Source organism: Eucalyptus grandis, chromosome 6 (genome assembly GCF_016545825.1).
Source record: "Eucalyptus grandis isolate ANBG69807.140 chromosome 6, ASM1654582v1, whole genome shotgun sequence".
NCBI lineage: Eukaryota > Viridiplantae > Streptophyta > Magnoliopsida > Myrtales > Myrtaceae > Eucalyptus > Eucalyptus grandis.
Window position 1 is genome coordinate 49,699,075 of NC_052617.1, and position 22,606 is coordinate 49,721,680.

A 22,606-nucleotide genomic window follows, 5' to 3' on the forward strand; every position below is an offset into this window, starting at 1 on the left:
GTGAATAAAAAAAAAAACTGGATACGGTTAACGAGAATTAATCATCCCTGTTCTTGACGAGTGCTCTTTTTTTGTTTTCTTTTGGCTAATGGCTATCGAACGCCAAAAAAGAAAAGGAGTGAGAGGGAGTGCTCCATTGGACATGCATGGATAATGTGGAGGTGAGAAAATTACTCTCTCTCTCTCTCTCTCCCCCCCTTCTCTCATTACTGTGCTGCTTTACTTGTCTATAAGAAGGCCCGTGTTTCCAATTAAAGCACAGACCCACATAGAGGAAGTACTTGAGAGATAGAGCGAGAGAGAGAGACACAGAGAGAGAGAGAGAGAGAGAGAGAGAGAGAGAGAGAGAGGAGGGAAGGAGGGGGAGAGATGGTAGAGAATGGGGCATTCTGGTCAGGGTTGAAGAAGGCGAAGCCATACTTGGCAATGGTGTCGTTGCAGTTCGGGTACGCCGGCATGAACATAATCACCCTCGTCTCTCTCAACCACGGCATGAACCACTACGTCCTCGCCGTGTATCGCTACGTTGTGGCGACCCTACTCATCGCCCCTTTCGCCTTTGTCCTTGAAAGGTTCCTACTCTCTCTTTGTAACTCTGAGATCTGTACTTTGCTCGAACGTGCGTGACTCATTCTTACTTGACTTTCTTTGTGTCGGCTGTTAACTTTTTGGCGGCAGGAAAAGACGGCCGAAGCTCACCCTCCCGATCTTCCTGAGGATAATGGCGCTCGGTTTCCTCGAGTAATGCTCTTCCCTTTCCCCATTCCACATCACTCGAAACCTAAAACGAAAGAAGGAAAAAAAAAAAAAACTAAGTTGTTTTGAAGTATCACACAAGACACTAAATAACTCGCGAAATCCATGAATGCTGAGATAGACGGCATTGAGTGACGGCGAGGTCCGAGGAGATGCGATAGATGGCCTTTTAACTTCATTAATCAGCATTTCTCACCATGATGTTACTTCACATCAACAGAAATCACATAAAGGCTTTCGATTCTTGCCTGAGAAATCTGGCAAGCTTTTCCGGGATCTGATAGCTAGCTTCCTTTTTTTGGTTCCAAGGCCGGTGCTGGATCAGAACTTATACTGCGTGGGATGAAGTCGACGTCCGCAACTTTCGCATCAGCCACCATCAACGATCTCCCCGCCATCACATTCATCATGGCGCTCACCTTCAGGTATTATCGACATCCTCGGTTACGGAAACACTGCTGAGAAAATGAAATCCGGCCTATTCGCTGCGGGTCCGATAAATATCATAGGAATCGATGCATGTCATTCCAAAAACCGGGAATAGTATATGTCCATCACTTTCTCTGCTGGGTTGTTTATTGCAGCCCAGATGAATATTCCACCCACAACAACTAGTGGCTAGCTAACATAATACTGATAACTAGCGGATCATTGCATCACTTGCATTGAAACTTTATGAAACGCTCCGAGGAATAACACGTGTGTCGGGTTACATGACTTGTTCACACGGTAGCGAATGACAACACTAATGTGTCAATTGGAAAAATTATGTGTGCGCGTGTGGATCGATGCTTTTTAAGGTGTTCTAGAATTAACATCCGGAAACCATTCTTGATTGAAACGAGTACATAATTTGCAAATCAGTTCTGAAATCAATCTTGGCTGTCTAATACTTGCTCATTCTGTGACACTTATAGAATGCAATTTCAATACAGTCTCCCGAAGATGGGAAACAAACATTTTCATGCTTGTAGCTCACGGGTCAATTCAACGAATCGAAACGTGGGAAACTCATTTATAGCAAATAATATAGTAATTTGTGCCTTTTTTTTTAAAAGGTTAGAGAAGGTGAACGTGAAGAAGATTCAGAGCCTAGCTAAAGTGATCGGGACAGCGGTGACTGTTGGCGGAGCGATGGTGATGACGCTGTACAAAGGCCCCATCGTCGCCTTCGTACGGTCGGGTGGAACGAGCCACCACCACGCAGGTGGCGGCGGCCCCCATGGGTCAACTGACCAGCATTGGGTCAGCGGCACGCTTTCGCTCCTTGCCAGTTGCTGCGGTTGGTCCGGCTTCTTCATATTGCAGGTAACATTTGAAAATTTATGTAAGGTCATCCTAGCAAATTTGTTTTTTAGAGAAAAACAAAGCTATTCTGGATTTTACTCTTCAAACCAAATGTGATCAATGAGCTTAAGCAGAGAGTCTCAGAAAAAGCTACCTTCTAAGTCTCTTGTGATCTTGTGGTACAGTCATTTACGTCGAAGAAGTACCCAGCAGAGCTCTCCCTGACAGCACTTACATGCTTGATGGGATCCATGGAAGGCGCGGAAGTTGCGCTCGTGATGGAGCGCGACATGAGTGTCTGGCGAATTGGCTGGGACTATAGGCTGCTCGCCATCGTTTATTCCGTGAGTATAAAGAAACTCGATGCGTCTGCTTGTCCTAAAAGAGTCGAGAATCTTACATTGCGAGCTTCTTCGCTAGATTAATGTTCTTGGAAAATATTCTAGGGCGTGGTTTGCTCCGGAATAGCATATTACGTGGAAGGAGTGGTGATCAAGGAGCGAGGGCTGGTGTTCGTCACGTCTTTTAGCCCGCTCTGCATGATCATCACCGCTGCTCTCAGCGCCATCGTGTTAGCCGAGAAGCTTCACCTCGGAAGGTACGAAAACACCTGCTTCATTATGATTTCCCGGATTGGAATTTCAGCCTAGACAGATGGAAATTGCTTTTACTGAATCTGTGACTCGTGTTGTATCGTTTCCTTCGGTCCAGCATCATTGGGGCAATTTTCATTGTCTGCGGCCTTTACATCGTGCTGTGGGGTAAGAGCAAGGAACGTCAAGCCGAGTCAACGGCGGCTTTGATGCCGGATGAGAAAGTTCCAACCTCCGAATTGCCGATCACTGATGTCAGGACGAGCAACGGAGGGCGTGAAGTCAACAAACAAGTCGACATGCCAAGGATTTCCGGATAAAATCATCTCCACCAGGAGTCTTAATATACCACTGATATCGCGAATCTCATGATAAATAATGTCCGTCTTTGATTGCAGCACAATCCGTTCCTTTTCGTGTTGGAGCCTCGCATGTAGAACCGGTAAACTCAAGAGGATGTTATCTAGAGTTTATGTGGAATAATAAAGTTTTTGGAACCGATGTATGTGTTGGTAGTTTGTTTATAAAACAAATGAAGAGGTGCCTTGTCCCACATCGAAAAGATGTGAGTGCACACGTGGACGAGATTTGACACTAACCGATCATTATTTTTATTTATTGAAAAAAAAAATTGGATTTATTTCTATAAAAAATTAATTATAAATTTGGTTAAAACAGTGCGACTGTTAACGAAAAGTTATGATTATTTATTATTTATTATTGTTTAATTCCGAATTTTTTATGTCTTTTCAACGTAATATTTGAGACGTACTTGTTCATTTGTAACCTTTTCCGAAAGGTTGCCTTTGTTCTTTGATAACTTTTTGAATGGTTGCCTCTATTCGAAAGACAAATATAAGTACGTTTGTTTTGAGATCAAACACACATCTTCTTCCATTTTTTCGTTTTCTTTTGAAATAAATTACACCATCCTGGAGAAATACTAGAATTACTATCTAATATTCTCATTTGAGACTTTGTTGTATCCTGGAAGAAATTTGCCGGTGACCATTATCAACTTTGAGGTAAATAAATCTTTAAAAAAAATGATATCATACCTCAAAGTCCGACTTGATTATTTGATCTAACTTCATTGTTCCACCCAATTCAAAGCCATATTTTCCTAACAATTTTAAGGATTTATTTGGCAACAATAGAGTCAAGTGGATGAAGTGCACAGAACGAGTTAGAGGTGTTCATATTCAACAAGGCAAGGCTGCATAATAATTCTTTACGTCCTCCATCCGAGCAAGTGGACATCGTCGAAATCACAAACCCTGCAATGCTGTCTTCCTCGGATGACCACCATCCTCTGGACGATGCTTCTGATCCTGCTCTGAAGGCTCTTCCTTCGTATGAGCGGTGATTTAGATATCATTACAATTGTGGGAACACCATATATAGAGATATGCAGGCTAAAAAAAAAAAAATGGAGAGGAAGAAGAGGGCGAACGGAGAGATCCCAAAAATGGCGTCCCAAGCTTCAACGCCGCCAAACCCGAGCGCCACGAGGATCACTGATTCCCCCTGCAACCCTCAATACGCCGCCTCGCTCAAGTGTAAGTTCCCCTCCTCCACCGCGCGTTCTCCGAACCACCGCTCGTTCTCGTCTAGAATTCTGACGCGTTCTGGCGTTTCGGATTGCCCGTACGGTGGCTCGATGAGTGCTGGAGAGGGAGTGGAGGCGGCACTGTGTTTGCGGATCGATTCGGGGTATCACGAACCGCGTCGTGGCGGTGATGAAGAAGGGCCTCGGGATTAGTTCTGTGCAGGAGTTCTATCGTAGCCAGAGATTTGGGAAAGAAATTTGCTTGCTTAGGTTCTGAAAGACGACACCGAGATTGTCGAGTCCCTACCGCCCAAATATGCTGTAAAGCAACCCCTATGACTCAGATGTCAAGTCAATTACGAAGCTCTTAGATATGCAAAGGAGATGGAGGAGATTTGGATTATGAGGTATGATGTCAAGCATTGGAAGGAGAAGGAGATAGATGGCTTGGCGCACCGTCTGCAAGGAGTGTTGGGAATACCTGAATCCCCTAAAACGAATTCGACACTAAATCGAACCCCAAAAACGAATACGGAAGACGAGCCCAAGAATAACATATATCACCAATCAAAGATACACCACGGAATCGAGCGTAACTTATTGTCCACAGATTAAACACCGAAGTTCGAGGAAGAATCTAATCCCGGTCTACTAAGGAGCATATTGTTGCTTAAGGGGGAGAAAACTTGCGTTGGTTTTGGGAGAGGGAGAAAAGAAAAGAAACGTACATACGTTGAAAGGGTATGTTCCCTTTTCTTTTCTCTCTTACGTCTTCTCCAAAAGACATACCTCTTCAACGTAAAACCTCTTCATATCTCAACCCTTCATCCATTGGCCATTTTCTTGCGGACCGGGCTTTTAGGCCCAATATGGGTAGATGGGCCCACTTAGGCCCATCAACATACAAATAAAACCATCAAGGAGGGTGCCCCATGTCTCCTCATGAGGCCTCTCCGAGCTTCCAGCACATGCATGCATAACTTTGGTCAACTGGACATTTGATTCTATTCTGCTAACCATTTCAAAATGTTTTTACACTATTGATTTCAAAGGACACTAAGGCCCCGTTTGGTTCAACTTTGGGGGCTCAAAGCCCCTTGGGAAAAAAAAATTTGCGTTTCGTTCGGCTTTTCAAGTCTCTATTCGGCATTTGGAATGTTGAAAGCCCAAAGCAAGTCCGGACCTACTTTGGGCTTTCGGCATTTTCGGAATGCTAGTCTAGGATTTAATGAATTTTTTTCTTTCAAATATTGCCCTTATTAATAATTGTGTTTTCCTTTTCTACCCTCGAAAAACACTATTCATCGTCTTCTTCCTTCTTCCTCACGAAGCTCGGCCGGCGAGCGGTGCTCGGCCTACGAGAGGCCGGATCTAGCCGCCGGGGGGCTAGATCGGCGCCGGAAGCCTTGCTCGAGGTCGCACGACCTCGGGCGAGGTGGCCTAAGGTCGGGCGACCTCGGCATCGCCGGTCGCGCCACCCGGGCGGCGTCGTTGGGTCGCTTGACCTCGGGCATCGCCCGGGTCTCTCGACCTCGGGCGGCGTCGCCCGAGGCCGCGCGACCTCGGGCGACGCCCGGGTCGCGCCGAGGTCGAGCGACCCAAGCGACGCCGCCAACGGTGACGGTGATGGCGGCACTCAACACCCCCAGAAAACGATGGCGAGAAAATCCTTCCCGAAACCCACGATGATCGGAAGAAGATGACAACGGTCGCGAGTTCAAGAACGCACTACACTGGAGGCCGGAGAAGGATCGGAGGGAGAAATCGACCCGGGCGACGTCGCCGAGGTCGCGCGGCCTTAGGCGGAGTCGCTGGGTCGCTCGACCTCGGGCGACGTCGCTGAGGCCGCGCGACTCAAGCGGCGTCGCTTGGGTCGCGCGACCCGTGTCGCCCGAGGTCGGCGACCTCGGGCGAGCCGCCTTCCTCCACCGCCACCGCTACCGCCACCGCCACCGCCACCGCCACCAGCCTCCCCACCAGCCCCACTACCGAGCAGCTGCATCTCCTCCTCCCTTTTCTTTTCCTTTCTTTTTTTCCTTTTTCTTTTCACCTCAAAATTACTTTGCAAAATACACACAAAAATGAGTTCCCAAACACACTTTGCATTCCCCAAATGCTCATTTACTCAAGGATACTTGGGGAAATGCAAAGTCATTCCCCAAAGTTGAACCAAACGGGGCCTAAGGCCTTTAAAAGGCAGTATAACCATATTGTTTGTTATGCTCGGGTTCATGTCCCTTGCTTTTGGTGGGACGCTTATCACAGGTATGTTGTTCCTTTACATGATTCTCGGTGTAATTGTTGGTTACTTTGCTGTTCAACTTTAGAGGACCATCGCCTTGTGATCACAAGGGATGGGTGTTGGTCGCATAGAATGCCGCATGCTTCTTTCCTGGTGTAGCCCTATTGATCTTGTCCCTTCTGATTTCTCTTATGGGATTATCTCTTGCTAAATTTGCCATGGTAAAAGGAGATGTTAGTTTCATGCTCCATCGTTTTCTCTACTAATTTGCCCTGAATTGATTCTAATTGATAGAAGCACGTCCTTTTTGGGCCCTGCATTTGAAAAATTATGACCTCCTTTTGGTTTTTGTTCGAACGTTCGCCTGTTTTGAGGTCAAAATTCGGATACACTTTCTTGGTTTTGTTGTTGACGAATTTGAATGCACCCAATTAAAAGCTCTTATATTGTGTTGAATCATGGACTCTTTCTGAGTGGAAAGTTAGAGGAAGTGCACAAATATTTCTGGAGATGAAGGACAAGCGGCTTTTGCCCGAGCCTAAAATTGATGAGATGCTTCAAGTGTCGGTGTCGAGGAAGTTCTTCATCGACTCTTGATTCCCCTCTAGTGAAGAACTCTTGCTATCGCAACATTTGACCATTAAGTTTGGGAATCCGTCACATCGTAGATACCATTGACAAATTAGGTAGATTCGCAATGGAATTTTTTTTTTTCCTTCCTGTGATGTGGTGGGTCCTAAGAAGGATGATACGAGAGCTTCAAGAAATTTAATATCATGAAGAAATGAGGTATGTTTATGCACTTTTGATACCTCAATACTTGATTCGCTCGCATTTACTGAATTGTTAGAGAATGTTGTTACATGCATGAGCTAATATGTAGTGCTCTATTTATGGAGGCAATCTGAAGATACCGAATGGGTTTTTCGGGTGTCCCTTGTTTGGTTCTAATGTGCTATATTTGTTGTCCTTGCCCCTCATAGATTTGATTATATGGAATAACATAAATGAGCCAAGAGAGTATAATTGCATTGGTTTTCTATTTTGATGTATGTATTTCATTGAGGATGAAAATTTGATGATGCATAATTTCGATTAATTGCCTCTTAAAATAGTCTTGAAGTGGGGGTATTCGAAGGGGACTATGGGGCCAATGTGATTGGAGTCACTAAGACAAAAAAGTATCTAACTTTCATTTTAAAATGAAAGATTTGAGTGAAGTAGATACTTTATTGGGTGTTAAAATTAAATAATAATAATAATAATAATGGGGGTTATTCTTTAAACCAAAGTGATGACATGGAAAAGATATTAAATAAATTTAAGTATCTTGGCTTCAAAGATATGAGTACTCCATTTGATTCCTGGTAGAGATTTTTTAATGTGAGTGCTATGGGTCTTTAATGTATGCGATACATTATACTAGACCCGATATTACTTTTTGTATATGCAAGTTGAGTAAATAGTAGTAATCCAATATAGAACATTGGAGGGTTATCTTATTGTTCTATGATAATCCGGCTATATTAGAAAGATATACCGATGCTAATTGGATTACAAGTGTGAGAGATAAACAATTCACTAATGGATTAATTTTCACATTACCTAAATGTGTTGTTTCTTGGACGAGCAAGAAACAAATATACATAACTTACCCAATGATAGAATTTAAATTTGTTGCTTTAGCGGCAATTGGGAAAGATGCCAAATAAATTATGAATTTGTTGTTGGAAATCAAATTATGACCTAATCATATGCCTCCTATTTCTATCCACTGTGATAGTCAAGCTACTTTGGCAAGAGCTTATAATAGCACCTATAATTATAAGTTTAGACATATTAGTTTAAGACATGAATATGTGAGACAATTGATTAAAGATGGTACCATAATAATTGTTTATGTGAGGTCAAGTAATAATCTTGTAGATCCCTTGACAAAGGCTTTAACTAAAAGACATGGTAATAATGACCTCATAAGAAACAGGCTGAAATCCTTTAATTAAAATCACCAGTAATGGTAATTCGACCTTTTTTCTATAACATCACTAGTTATAAGATTTAATGGGTAAGAACAAGTTACTGAATGTTATTGTTTGATATTGACGTAGTCCCGATATGAGAAGTCAATATCGTCTGTTGCGTATTGTAGGTTGAATTAAATTCTTAATGAAGTATAGTACAAACTTGTAATGTGTTGATAGTAACAGAAACACATGGTAGATACTTCACCTACATGAACTTAGAAATGGTGCTGCTTCTTACGAAAGTGAGGGTTGCTTTCTAGAGAGTTCATGAAATAGGATCAAGCACAAGACCATAATAGTATGGAGTAATATAGAACTTCTCGCTGAAACAAGAGGTTAGTGTATATGCGGTATGTCCGGTTCTATTACAAAAAAGTACAAGTTTAAAGTCGAGCTACTTGTCAATTTGATAGAGCTTTGAGATACTTGCACTAAGTAAAGGTTTAACTCGAAAGAGATCTTTATGTATGTATATTAATCTTACTAAAATTTTGGATGGTTTTAAAATTTTAATTTTGAAATCTTTGTTTTCCAAACAAAGTGGGGGATTATTGGTAGTTTGTTTATAAAACAAATGAAAAGATGCCTTGTCCCACATCGAAAAGATGTGAGTGCACATGTTAACGAGATTTGACACTAACCGACGATTATTATTTTTATTTTTAAAAAATTCGGATTTATTTCTATAAAAAATTAATTATAAATCTTGTTAAAACAGTCGACTGTTAACAAAAGTTACGATTATTTTTTATTTATTATTATTTAATTTCAAATTTTTTATGTCTTTTCAACGTAATCTTTGAAATGTACTTGTTCATTTTGCAACCTTTCCCGGAAGGTTGCCTTTGTTCTTTTGTAACTTTTGAAGGGTTTCCTCTATTCAAAAGATAAAGATAAGTACGTTCACACATCTTCAAAGCTACAACCATTGTTTCTAATTGTTTTCTAAAAAGACCTTGGAGAAATACTAAAATTGTTATCTAATATTCTCATTTGAGACTTTATTGTATCCTTGAGGAAATTTGCCGGTGACCATTAGCAACTTTGTAGGGCAAATAAATCCTTAAAGAAAGTGATATCACGCCTCAAAGTCCGACTTGATTACTCGATTCGACTTCATTATTCTACCCAATTCAAAGGCATATTTTCCCAACAGTATGTTTCAATCGAGCGTGAGAGAATCTAGTGGAAGAAAAGAGATCAAACTTATTCAATCACCAATTGTTCCTGACAGTTACAAATACACAGAAATGTAAATGGCGAAGAAATATTCAGATCCCATTCGAAGAAATCCAAGATGTCGAAGCCCCATAATCATGATTCCGACTTTGATCGAGCTAACAACAATGTAGGACCATCAGACTAGATTTTCTTCCCCGAGATTCCAGTATACATAGTGCTCGTACAAAATATACCCGTTCAATCTATAAATACGGTAAAACAATGTTGTTCCCAAATATAAATCTCCACTCGCCTTGACCAGATCTTGATCTTCTCGTAGATGGCTCATTTCCCTGTTGGCAGAAGCAACCGAAAAATTGTCAGCCAACAGTAGGGGTGTGCAATCGGACCGGGTTTACCCAATTCCTAGTCCGGCCCACCCAGAAAACAAGGTCAAGAACTCATTCGGATTGAAATTGGTCCGGGAACCGGTTCCCAAAATTCAGATCCTATTTGAACCGGTCCGAGAACCGGTTCCGAGGGATTATCCACCCGGGAACCGGATCGACCGACCGGTTCGGGAACCAGTTTTTAAGGCAGCCCAAAAGTTCAAAAGGACCAAAACCCTAATTTGTTCTCAGGGTTTTCCTTTGACGCGCCATCGCCAGATCCGCTCTCCCCAAGCATCACCACTGAATCGCCATCCCCTCTCCTTCTTCTCTCTCCTCCTCCTTCAATACCCAGTTCAGAACCCTCTCATGCTCCTTCCGTGGCCACGGGGAGAAGCACCTCCAAGCTCACCAAGACCGCCTTTGCCACGACGAACGCGGCCTCGGCTCCTCCGCAACGGTCCTCCGCCGCCGTTGGAGCTGCCTATGCCCTCTTCTGTTCTTGATCGCTCCCCGGCTCCACTTCCGGTTCAGGGAACTCCGTTCACCCGTTGACTGGCCCACCACTTCGCGAAGCTAATGTTCTCGCCTCGGTATCCGCCAGGGGCGTCAAGCTCCACGACGTCATTGGCTTCTTTTCGCGGGGCTTTGGCCTTCCCCCTCGGGCTTACTCAACCGCCGCGAGCGCGTCTCAAGTTGGAATTCAATCGATATTCATTATGTGAATGCGGGTATTTTTGTGATATTACAAAAAGGTGTGATTTTGAAGTGTTTTGGTCGGTCGGTGTCGGCCTGATGCTAGGGGCTTATGTCATTTCCAGTTTATTTGAGGTTTCTATGTTAGAGTTGGGAATAGTGCTCGTTTGTGAAAATTGAGTTTAGAGCAATTGTCTGCAGTCTTCTTCTGGTGTTGCTGAAGTTTTTGGGACTCAAGCTTGGTGCTTCCTGCGTTAAGTTTGTGACAATCTTTTTCCCCTAGGAACGATCTCTCAATGTGCTGCGATTCTGAGAATAGAGATATAAGGGGCGTTCGATGTAAACATTATAAGCTTAACGAAATAAACTTTTCTCCTGTATCACTAAAGTGCATTACTATTAGCGGTATTCTCAATGACTGTTATATTCAAAATATCGTTTGATGGTTCTTTAAGGTATACTTTGGAAAATTATAAGCTGCAACTTTCCCATCTTCCATGACCATCTGCTTATGAAGGTTTGCCTAACACTTGAGTAGCTATTACATTTTCTTAGCAGTGGAGGCGACGGTTCCTTGATTTTACAAGTTAACGCAGTTCCTTGAGTTAAGACTATGTGTTCTATTTTCAACATCCAAAGTCTAATGTGGAATGTGGTTGTGGTGGTGCGGCTTCATGGGTTTTACGTATTACGTGACAGCCTCCGTGTCTTATGATGCTAAGGCCATTAAAATTAATGGGCAGAGAAGGATCCTCATTTTTGGGTCCATTCACTACCCCAGAAGCACTCTTGAGGTAGCTCCTTTCTTTCTTTCTTCTTTTTCTCCTTTTATTCCTTATTTTTAGGTTGAATGTGTCTCCATTTTCGGCTAAATGATCTTTTCCGCCCCCCAACTTTTCGCTATCATGCTGGAAATGGGCCTCTCTATATTGCGCTTTGTATCACTACAGCATCTTTTTTCTTATCTTAGCAAAAAGCTGCTTTATTTTGAAAAAAAAAAAAAAACAGGTTCCAATATAAACAGGGTGGGTCGGGTACAGGGTCCAATGCAAACAGGGTCGGATACAGGGTCCAAAAAAAATGAAACCGGTTATAACAGGGTCGAGTACAGGGTTCAGGTCTGGACCCTACCCATCCTGGACCTGATCACCCCTAGCCAACAGTCATTAACTGTAGCTTGAAATTCCAACTAAAAACTTATCTCAGGAAAGTACTCTTGATCGGTAAAGAATAATGGAAACAAATTTCATTAAAAGACCGGAACAGAGGTGATAGGACACTAGAATCCACCTTGCAGATTAAACTGTCTCCAATGGCAGTTTTCATTTTCGAAGAAATATCCGAAAACATGCTCATCCCATACCATAATTTTGGCGAACCAATGTGAATTTGTATATTGCCTTCATTAATGAACCATGTTTCATGGAGTTCAAGGGTCCCATGTGTCTGCAATAAGAGAGAACTATACGGTTTAGAGGGGCAAAAAAAAAAAAAGAGAGCAAGGAAAAGGAGCACTTCACACATCAGACCAATAAATCAAACGAAGAGCATTCGCTATGCCCTATGTATCTCATGAAAAGAAAGCAAAAAAAAAAGAGCCGTATACCAAACTCAATGCGACAAAATGAGAACTACATAATGAAGACCGTCCTAACATTCATACCCATCAATATGACGATATTACAAATATAGAGCGTCCAATTCTAAAAGATTTCAAAACTAGAAATATCGATCAACTCTGGACAATTATTTCACATCCAAGACACAATAAGCACTGTCAAAAGTTGCATGAAATAACTAAAAGCCAGACAAAACTCACACAACTGAAGGAGATAGGTTTTGAGATTACGTCTAATTATTGCACGTTACAGGCATTAGATTCAGGTTACAAAACTAACGTTGGGTCATGAGGGTCCCTTTAGTAAAAAAAAATCGGCAGATTTTGATAATTAAGATTAAAAAGGTGTTGTAACAACTTAATTAGCAGTCAATGAGCTAGGGCCTTATTGCAAAAAGAGGGAACCCCTAGAGAGAAAATCAAACGAAAGGAACACTGACAGTACAGTCAAACGTCCAGCAGAAGGCAATTTTGTCGCTTCAGAAGCTATAGGCTCCAATACTTCTCTTTTGAGTTCCGAGAGAAGATACAAATATCGTAGCTTCACTGGCTAATAAAATGATTTTTTGTTGCGTAGCAGATGCAGCCTTAACACAAGAAACAATGTTGGGCTGCAATCCATAGGCCGGTCATTGATTGACTGCAAAATGCAACTAAGGACGTCATGCAGTCATAACAGTTGCCAGGGTTTTTTTATTCAACAGTTGCGTGGCATGATGGACCGGCCAAAATTAATTGACTAATTTGCTGGATCTCCGAGGTAATTGAGCATTTTCTCCCAGTTATCTTCCCTGAGGTATAAGTACCAACATTTCCTGTAATTCCAATAACATTACAACTTTTCAGGAATCAAAGTCTAACCTAGCTCTTTTCGACTACTTCGATGAGCCTCTTCCGTTCTCAACTCACTCCCTTTGGCAGTACCTCAACCCACATGGGTTGGCTCGGCTTGATCCCTGAGGTAAACTAAGCCACTGATCCCTGAGGCAGATCAGGCCCCACCACGCTTATAATATGTGAGAATGGTAGAGCCTGGCTCCCTGTGGCAAAAATGAGTATCAACGGTAAATGGTTTTCTTCACAAGGTGGGGAAAGAGAAAGGGCGTTCCGCCCCCTGATCTTCCGTTTGGCCAGCCCAAATGGTTATATCGTCGTTTTCTGCACATATGCTTGTTTTGTATATGTAAAAGAAAAAAAAAGGGTATATATCCATAATTCCAATTTCGGAGCTTCTCCAGACAGCATGAATATCACGAAAAGAAGTACAAGTTCGTGGAGATAATGAATAATGAGAACTCACACAATCTCTGTATATCGGAGCCTCCATGGGGGGAAACCTAAGTGGCATCTTGCAGGTCCATAAATTAATAGGAGGTCAGGATCTGGCCCACTACAACCTATACATAGATTAATGGTGCACGTTCACAAAACGATGCCTGTTAAAAGAAAAACCCAACTTTTTAAACCTGGAACGAAATGAGCAGCAACACAAACCAACAGCTCTGAGTGCCTCAGTCATATGAGCTTCCGTAAAAATATTCTCCCCCTGATCCTCAGTGGTATTTCTCAGTTCCAAATGCTTTGAGAAAAGTAAATTAGCAGCTTTTGCCACAGCTTCCCTCCCATCAGATGGTGAAGCAAGTTCAAGGGTCATGTTTTTTTTTTTGTCAACGGGTAACATCTCATCAGTTTCCTGCGGATAGGAGATTTTAATATCATTGGGAAGGACTAAAATTTCCATGCTGGATAAATCATGAAAAGGGAATAAATTTTAAAGGTTACTTACTTTTCATAATTCAAAGATTGATTACTATCATTTCGGATTAGCCAAAAATATGTAAAGTCAAAAGAAAGCAACCAGCAGAACCCTAGCATATGGCAGTCTTAAACATACCATTCAGTTCATTCATGCTCCTAACCCACATAAGTGCCACAACACCCTCATTAATCAAACCAACATACCAAATAAAGTTCAGTTTACATAGCAACATGTATGCGAATGAGATTCGGTTACTGAGCACATTGCAGAATACCAAATGCAGATGCATCAAAGTTAAAAAAATACATGCAATATTCAGTACCTCAAATAATCTAATACGGCTCAACTTCTCCAAGATAGCATCCTTAGATTTCTGCAAGACCCCTAAACCCTCCCAAAAATATGTCAATGGTACAGCATGAGTAACTTCCACAGCATCACAAACTTTTGTACTGGACTTACATTAAATGGAAAATAAAACAGCATCTTCACCTTCTTCATCATATAGACATACATGTTTCATGCCTAAATGGCATCGACAAGCGACACAGACATGCGACACATCATTTCTAAAAAATAAATAATTCCGATACATTGGGACACGTTGTATATTAAGTGAATATTTTTATTTTTAATTAATTTGATTGAAATTCACAAATAAATAAATAAATAAATAAATAACCTACAATGAATTTACTTTAATAATATTAATAAATCTATTCATTGGAAATTCAAAAGACATTCATAGTTAATGCGTATTCATGTTTGGAGATATGTTTCTAATTTTAACAAAATTTATTGATGAAATTAATGACTAACAAGAAATTAGAATCAATTTATTTATTTAACCTCATTTATATATTTTTCTAATTAAAAAAAAAAAAGTCCTCTCGAGGTCCACCCCAACCCCCACTCCCCAAATTTATTTCAGTTTTCTTTCGCTCGTTTCTTTCCCCCCATCACTTGTCACTTTCCCCTCCCTCCAAAGTGAAAAAATCACACTAAATCCATCATAATCCCCATTTTAAATTCTTTTTGAATTTCCTCCCTCAAAAACCCTAGCCGCCGCCCTCCTTCTCCTCCTCGCATGACCATCTTCCTCTCCTATTCCTCTCCATCTTTGCTTTCTCTCGGTCCTCATCACAATCACTTGTCTTCTCACCTTCAACCCTTCCTCCCTCGCAACTATAGCCTCGCCACCGACCCTCCATCGCAACATCACAGTCGCGGCCCTCTAAGTCACCTCAGTCTTTACTCTTCCTTTTCAGTCTTTACTCTTACTTTGTCCCTCCCTAGCCATTGCAGGCTTGCCATCACTTGTGGCCTCACCTCCGCTCCCTCGCCCTCGCCTCCTCCCTCCATTGTCTTCCGGACACGCGTGTCGACACATGTCAAGAAGAGTTTACCCCAATCTGACACGTGTTGACTACGTGTCCAAGCATGTCCGACACGACACAACATGGAAGTTTCTACAATGTGTCCATGCTTCATAGGTTTCATGCCAATATCAGACAGCCACTGCAGAAGTTTAATAACTTTCGAAGTTTGCCGAGCTTCAGTATCCACCACAATGGCCACTGGCCAGATACCGGAGCTTCCCCAGATTAAGGTCATTATATTTCTTCAACGGTCCACTTGAGATGAGATAACTATCAAATGCACCAGCGAATCCCAGCACAGAGAAACATGCACTGATAATAAACTGTATAAAGTGCCAAATAAGTCGAAGACTGAAACTTCCGACTTGCCATGATATCCAAACACATTAGGTGACGAGGATTAGACGCGAAGTTTAGTCAAATCATCCCTAAAATCTACAATGAGCCTATCCTGATAGAGATTCTAGCCACCCATGTCCTACCTAAGCAACAAGCGGCCCGATTGACGCCACGGAGACCAAATTATTCTATCCTTCGTTTGGTAAAAGAGACACGTCTCATGTCCTTCCAGGGAAGAACATAGACATTGCATATTGGTCAGCTGCTCCTGCTCATCTTTATTACAGTGCAACTGGCACGTTTTAGTACTCACATCCTGAAAAAAGGCGATAAGGCCATCTCTTCCCACCGAGTGCAAAAGTAAATGAGCCAAATTTGACGCTACAAATTTCAATTCAGCTCCCTACCCATCTACGTATAATTTCCTAGTGCTAATCTAATTATTAAAAGGAAATCATACTCTCTTCATTTTGTGCTTAGTTAAAGGAAAAGATTGTGCCACCCAGCGACCCTCATTGTTGATCGCCCTTAGAGATCCTGATCAAGCATGCAGATCCAGATGTTAATTACATGTGCCCTTCGCCGTGTTTCGCCTTGTCTTCCGGCCTTGCCTTCCTAAGAAACCAACCGAAAATACAATGAACCCGTAATATTCTGGTTCAGCAGTAACCAGCCTCCCTTAACATTTGCTGAGACAAGATATCAAGAAAGGCAATACAGGATGACCCTAAAATTGTCAATCCAAACAGCACCAATTCCAAATTCACTGAAGAAACTCGTGAGCCAGAGCCAGCACTCACTTGAGCAGTCCAACGTTTCGGCCTGCGCATCTTGCTCGCGCTGCCCATGCTTCTGAAAACCACACATGGGCAGAGAATGAGAGACGGAAAAAAAAATTCAGGCAACAAAAATAGAAAACAGCCGCCGAGAACAAAAAACGATAACGTCAACTCATGTCGACTCGAACGCAACGAATATGAATTCGGAATCAGAGAGGAAGAAGCGGAGCGACGAACCAATTCGCCGTCGTTCCTCGAACGCCTGCGCTTAATCTGAACGGAAGACTGGTTCTCTCTCTCTCTCTCTCTCTCGAATCACGCGAGCGAAAGAGGAAGCAGCACAAGAGCGGGGGAACGGTCAACTTTGCCCGACTCCACAGAATCCACAGCTTCAATTTCCGGATTTTACCTAAAGACACCATCTTTCACCGTGAAAAAAGTAATGTGATTTCCGAAATCGCGATAAATCACGCTATAGTCCGAATCGAATTACGCATTGACTTTGAAGGAAAGATACAAAAGACGACGTTGGATTGTCCGATATCACGAACAGCCCTCCCCTTCCATTCAAGAGCGATTGATAAGGAAAGTAGTTATTAGGGCAACCGGTCTGGTCCGATTTCTGAATCTAGAGTTGGTGAGAACTAGCCCATCTGATCCTAAAACTGAGCTAGATTGCGTTTACCGAATGGTTCCCTCCAATTTTATTTATTTTTTATTTTTTTCCTTTGGACAAGAGGAATTCATCGACTAGACCAGAGAACTAGCTCGATCATTAACAACCTCAACTTACAGAGCATTGCTTGTTGCGGCCAAAGGGCTGTACTCACTGCCCAAGAGCTACTCGCCTATGAGAACAAGCATCACAATCCGATCAGCATTTCCACCACGTCACCCCCTAACACCCGATTCACAAGAAAGGAAAAAAGCAAACAAGCCGAGACTAGCAGATTCACCGACAACGAAGAGCGTACGTAGCGGAAGAAACGAATGATGCCTCGATCGCGCATTGAGTAGAGGCGAATATTGCACATGAAGCAACAAAAGTAGGGGTGTGCAACGGAAACTGCCCGAACCGGGAACCGGCCGGACCGGACCAAACCGGCCGGTTTTGGGCGGTTCCCACGGTCGGCGGTCCGGTTCCCGGTTCCTAATCTTGGAACCGGTGGCCGGTCGGTCCGGTTCACGGTTCCAAGGTGAGAACCGGACCGAACCAAATTTTTTTATTTATAATTTATATATATAATTAATAAAATATATAAACATGATAACTTATTGCAACTAAAATTGCAATTTGAGGTAGCATCATCTTATGTGGCCAAGAGACCATTAAAACTATTTTTGTTACTCTTTTATTTATAGAAAAAATCTCATTGTTAGTTTCCATTGGAAATATGATTTTTTTTTTATTCTAATTATCTAAATACGGATTAATTGATTCTATGAATCCATGAGATTGGATATTAGGACAGTAGTATAGGAAACAACATATTTTGTATATTCTTTCCTATCGTACTCTTTTCTTGTATTATTAATAGGCATGTAATACATGTACAAACACATCAATACACAATACATAAAATTCTTCCAATTCCTTCTCAGTTTCTGTCAATTTTCTTTCTCATTTTTGTCGGTTTCATCTTCTACTCGATGTGGGACTAAGGCTCCAAGAGACCCATAAGGCACTTCAAGCCTCCAAGAGTTCCACATCGACCAAACATTCAAAGAGCAGAGATTGTCTATAAAATCTAAGCTAAGCACAACCTTTAGCCAAATTATTCACGGCCTTCATGGTTAAAGTTAAGTGTGAAACACACGAAGTGTGAATCACACAAGTGAAGTTCGAATATTTTGCACGTGGAAACATGTGTGATTAGTTTTGTTGAATCGCCCGAGAACCGAATTGGATTAATCGGTCCGGAACGCGGTCACTCTTTAGTGCAAAAAAGTAGAGCCAATTTTGTTGGACCGGACCGGACCGGACCGAAACCGATGGTCCGGTCCACGGTTCGCAATTTTGGGAAACCGGTGCTCCCGATCCGATTCTTGGTTCCAAGGTGGAACTAGACCGAACCGGGAACCGATCACCCCTAAACAAAAGGATTGCCAAAACCGCACGTCCCCGAGCCTTCAACACAAAGAAGACGGAATGAAGCTGTTGGCGCCCAAAAGTTGGCTTATTGGGCCCAGAATTAAAGAGGAGCCCATTAGGCCCAATGTGTAATGAGGCCGTTCGTTGTCAAGGGTGCCAAAGACTCAGGACTAATAACTACTCGAGAATAAGATGACAAAAATGGAAACAGTTTCAAAAATCAGTGCCAACAATACGGCGAAGCGGTTAATGGAGCAGTACCGAAGTCTCCAGAAACAACTTGAAATTAAAGTCGATAACTGCTAGAAAGTGATTATTTATAAATTAGGTTATAAATAGCCAGAGAGGCACAATTGTAAAAGACCTTTTGACAAATCAACAATCACAAGAACATTTGTCTTTGGGAAAACTATTTAAAAAGTCCTAAACCTATTCAATTCAGCCCTAACCCTTTTTATTTTACCAATTTAATCCTAAATATTTTTCACTTCTTGTCAATTGAGTTTGTTCAGCTAATCTTGGTCGGAATTTGTTGATATGGACAGCGTGGCATGTTTTTAATAATATTTTAATGATTTTTTAATAATTTTTTGAATTTTTTTTTATTGTTTGTCTTCTATTTTTTATTTTTCTTTGTTGTTTTGATTTTTTTGGGAGGGGGAGGAAGGGTTTGGAGTTTGGTTGACGAGGATAACCAGCCAACCATCACTAGCCACAAGCAAGGCGAGGGCAACCGAGCCCTCACTTGGCCAGATCTAGCTCAAGGCATGCAAGCCCTCACCCAAAGCTGGTGAGGGGCCCAACAACCTCACCCAGGGCTGCAACCCTTGCTGTCCTTAGATCCAAAAAAAAAAAAAAAAAGCAAAAGAAGTTAGAGAGAAAAATGATAAAAAAATCAAAATATTATTAAAAAATTGCCACATCAACACAAGCTGTCTACGTCAACAATTTTCGAACAAAATTAGGTGAATGGACTCAATTGAAGGTTTAGGGTTGAATTGGCAAAATGTGAAAAGATCTAGAATTGAATTGACAAAATTAAAAGGTTTAGAACTAAATTAACAAAAATGCAATATGTTTAAGACTTTTTGGACAATATTCCTCATGTCTTTTGACTATCTTTTTTCTTTATATCACACATTTACCTTTTATGGCATGTTGATCTCCTATTTATCCTTTACTTTATTGACCGTAACGTATATTTTTTCACTTCCTTTTTGAAATTGCACAAAACCCGGTCCCCATAACAAAAAACCGAATACTTGCCGCTTCGGTGAAAGATATTCACGATGAAATGCTTTCCCAACGAACAGAAGTAGGAGGGAAGGTACTGAGGCGATGCCGCGAGAGGGAAAGCAACCTTCACCCAAAATCCAGGAAAAACCTTCACTCCTCTCAAAAAAAAAAAAAAAAAAAAATCCTTTCCTGCCCAAAACACGTCTACCCAAAGCCGTAACCTTCTCCCTCTTTGTTTCTTCTCTGCCTTGCCCGAACCCCGCTTGCGTTATTCTTTTCCGTTACGCCCTCACCTCTCTCCTGACGGCAGCGCATCATTCTTCCGTCGCTCACGTCACTGTGGCGGCGTCAGCAACGCAGGCCCCAGTCTCAGACGCAATATAAAAATTCTCAAAAGGAAATCTCGAGACCACTTTTCTATTTTTCTTTAACAAAGTAAACATCTAATCCAATAACTTCACATCCGACGTTTGCCAATCAAATCAACAATTACGAAGGGAAATAATCTTTAATCCAACAATTTTTAATCACGTGCGCACGCTTCGAAACAACAATCTCAAACTCAAATTTACCCCGACAAAGCAAATCCTCCTTCGATTTAGCACATATTAGTCAAATAGCTCGATTTTGTTCACTCGAATGAAAGTCTAGGTTGCAAACTAGTATTTGATACGCAGATCATGTAATCTATCTATTGTATAAGTTTTCTCCACAATACTATGTTTTTGGAAATCGGTTACTCAGATCATTAACAAAGAAAGCTTGTGTAAAAAAGGAAAATTACATGACTTGTGTAGCATGATATGCATCTTAATGTTTGGGTGAGCGGACCTTACAAATCTCTATCCACCAAATGGCGTTCGCCTAGTTGCGGGTGTGGAATAGCAATCTATTACTTAATATGCATGTAGGATTTTTTGCTCATAAAGGGTTGTATATGCATGTACAGTAAAGATCTCGTATTTATTTCACTTGCGGAAGACGTTGAAAAGTTTCACCAAACCTTGCAGTGACAAATAATGTTACTAGTAAATAATTATCTATTAAAATTGGTTATAAACTCATCTCCTAACCCATATTTGATGATTGGGTTATTATATGGATTTATTATACTGAGTAAATGAGTGTTAGATAGATTCATAATCTACTTAGACCTAATCCATTTCGATAATTCACTCTTCACTTTCCCTTGCACTCGCTTAATCTCGGTCGCCCTTGCTCTGCTTTCTCATATCAATTTGGAATATGAGTTTTCTTAAATTGAGTTAAATATGAAAGTGTTTTAGCAATATAAATTGATCGGATCGGATATAAATCACTAAGTTTGTATTACATAAAAATATATTAAAACGGATTCAAAAGATTAATTTGGAGCAAATCATATCCGACCCAATATGACCTACTACTCGATGGATTTACCAGTAAACTAAATACTAGATGTCCATCAGTGCCTGTGTGCGTGTGATGCGAGGGGAGAGAGAGACGTGGGATTCTCTGAGCAGGCAGCTTCCAGGATGGCGTTGCACAGGATGATGGGAGTGCTCGAGAGGGTATCGCTGCGATATTGCGCGAGACCATTTTTCAAATATAGAGTGGGCATCAGCTAATGACAATCTCCATACGTATAGACACGCAAAAATCAATACGCCCAGTCTCTCTGATCGCAACTTTTCCTTACGCCAATACCAGCTGTCCCTCCTCTGTCTCTGCATCTCCCAAAACCGCGTCTCTCTCTCTCTCTAAAAAGTATAGAATAAAGGATGAGAAGGATGAACGCATCTATTTTCTCCAAACTATGAAAGGTCCATGTTGCGTCGCTGGGGAGCGCACTTTCTTTGGCTTACGTGGGCATGCAATGAATCCCATGCACGGCTTGACTTGCATGTGAGATTTTATTTGGTACGGCGCCCTGTTCCCACCCGCTGGGCACTTTCTCTTTGTTACTTTCCGCAAATTATCTTCGACAGCTCGAGTGCGTTGGCTGATGCCCAAGACGCGTCCCTCCCATCATTAATTCCAAAAGCATGTCACGTTATTTTCAGAAAGAAAATGCTTGTAACACCACAATTATTTTCCTATAGCCTTTACCACGGGGAACGGAATATTTCGCTTACGTTAGAAATCTTGATATTTTACTGTGATGGACTCTGTGTATTAGATATAAACAAAACAGACAAAAACACACCAGAGGACAAACAAAATTTCTGCAGCAGAAATTGGTGAGAAAGTGGTCATTTCCTCGTATAGGGAAGGTATGCTCACTATATTTTCGACATACTCATCCCAATTTCATAGTGAGTTCCGATACTAAAATGGAGATCGAAGTGTTGTTGGAATGGAGATTAGGACGTCGTGAAGGCTATGTCACATTTGGACCGGACGATCTTGAAAAAAGCTAAAGATTTTGTTGTCAAATAGTACTTAACCATCAAAAAATGAAGAATCATCTATACCACTGTCTTAATATACTTGTGAAAATACATACATGCATGAATATAATATTTATCTTAATAGTGTTTCACCGAAATTGTATCATCCACGAAATACTTTGCAATGATTTTTTTCTTTTACGAAGAGGAAATGGATTTTGTGGCGATTCTTGACATGAGTTGTATCAATGGAACACAAAGAACAAATATGCTTCATCATAATCTAATCAATTATGAAGCCCGATGACATAAAGACATCTGCTAGAATTTAATTCATG

The 22,606-nt window shown here is 41.5% G+C and overlaps 2 protein-coding genes across 2 annotated transcripts; one reads left to right on the forward strand and one right to left on the reverse strand.

Moving 5' to 3' along the window:
* Nucleotides 1-369: 369 nt before the first annotated feature.
* Nucleotides 370-2,956, forward strand: LOC104452188 (WAT1-related protein At4g08300). Its single transcript, XM_039314646.1, is given in 8 exon segments — nucleotides 370-572; nucleotides 679-741; nucleotides 1,066-1,097; nucleotides 1,100-1,181; nucleotides 1,815-2,064; nucleotides 2,229-2,387; nucleotides 2,490-2,641; nucleotides 2,755-2,956. Coding segments are annotated over 8 exon segments (1,143 nt in total).
* Nucleotides 2,957-12,049: 9,093 nt separating this feature from the next.
* Nucleotides 12,050-16,131, reverse strand: LOC120294517 (dehydrodolichyl diphosphate synthase complex subunit NUS1-like). Its single transcript, XM_039314647.1, is given in 7 exon segments — nucleotides 12,050-12,143; nucleotides 13,616-13,712; nucleotides 13,810-14,008; nucleotides 14,397-14,458; nucleotides 15,481-15,649; nucleotides 15,651-15,723; nucleotides 16,106-16,131. Coding segments are annotated over 7 exon segments (720 nt in total).
* Nucleotides 16,132-22,606: the final 6,475 nt, after the last annotated feature.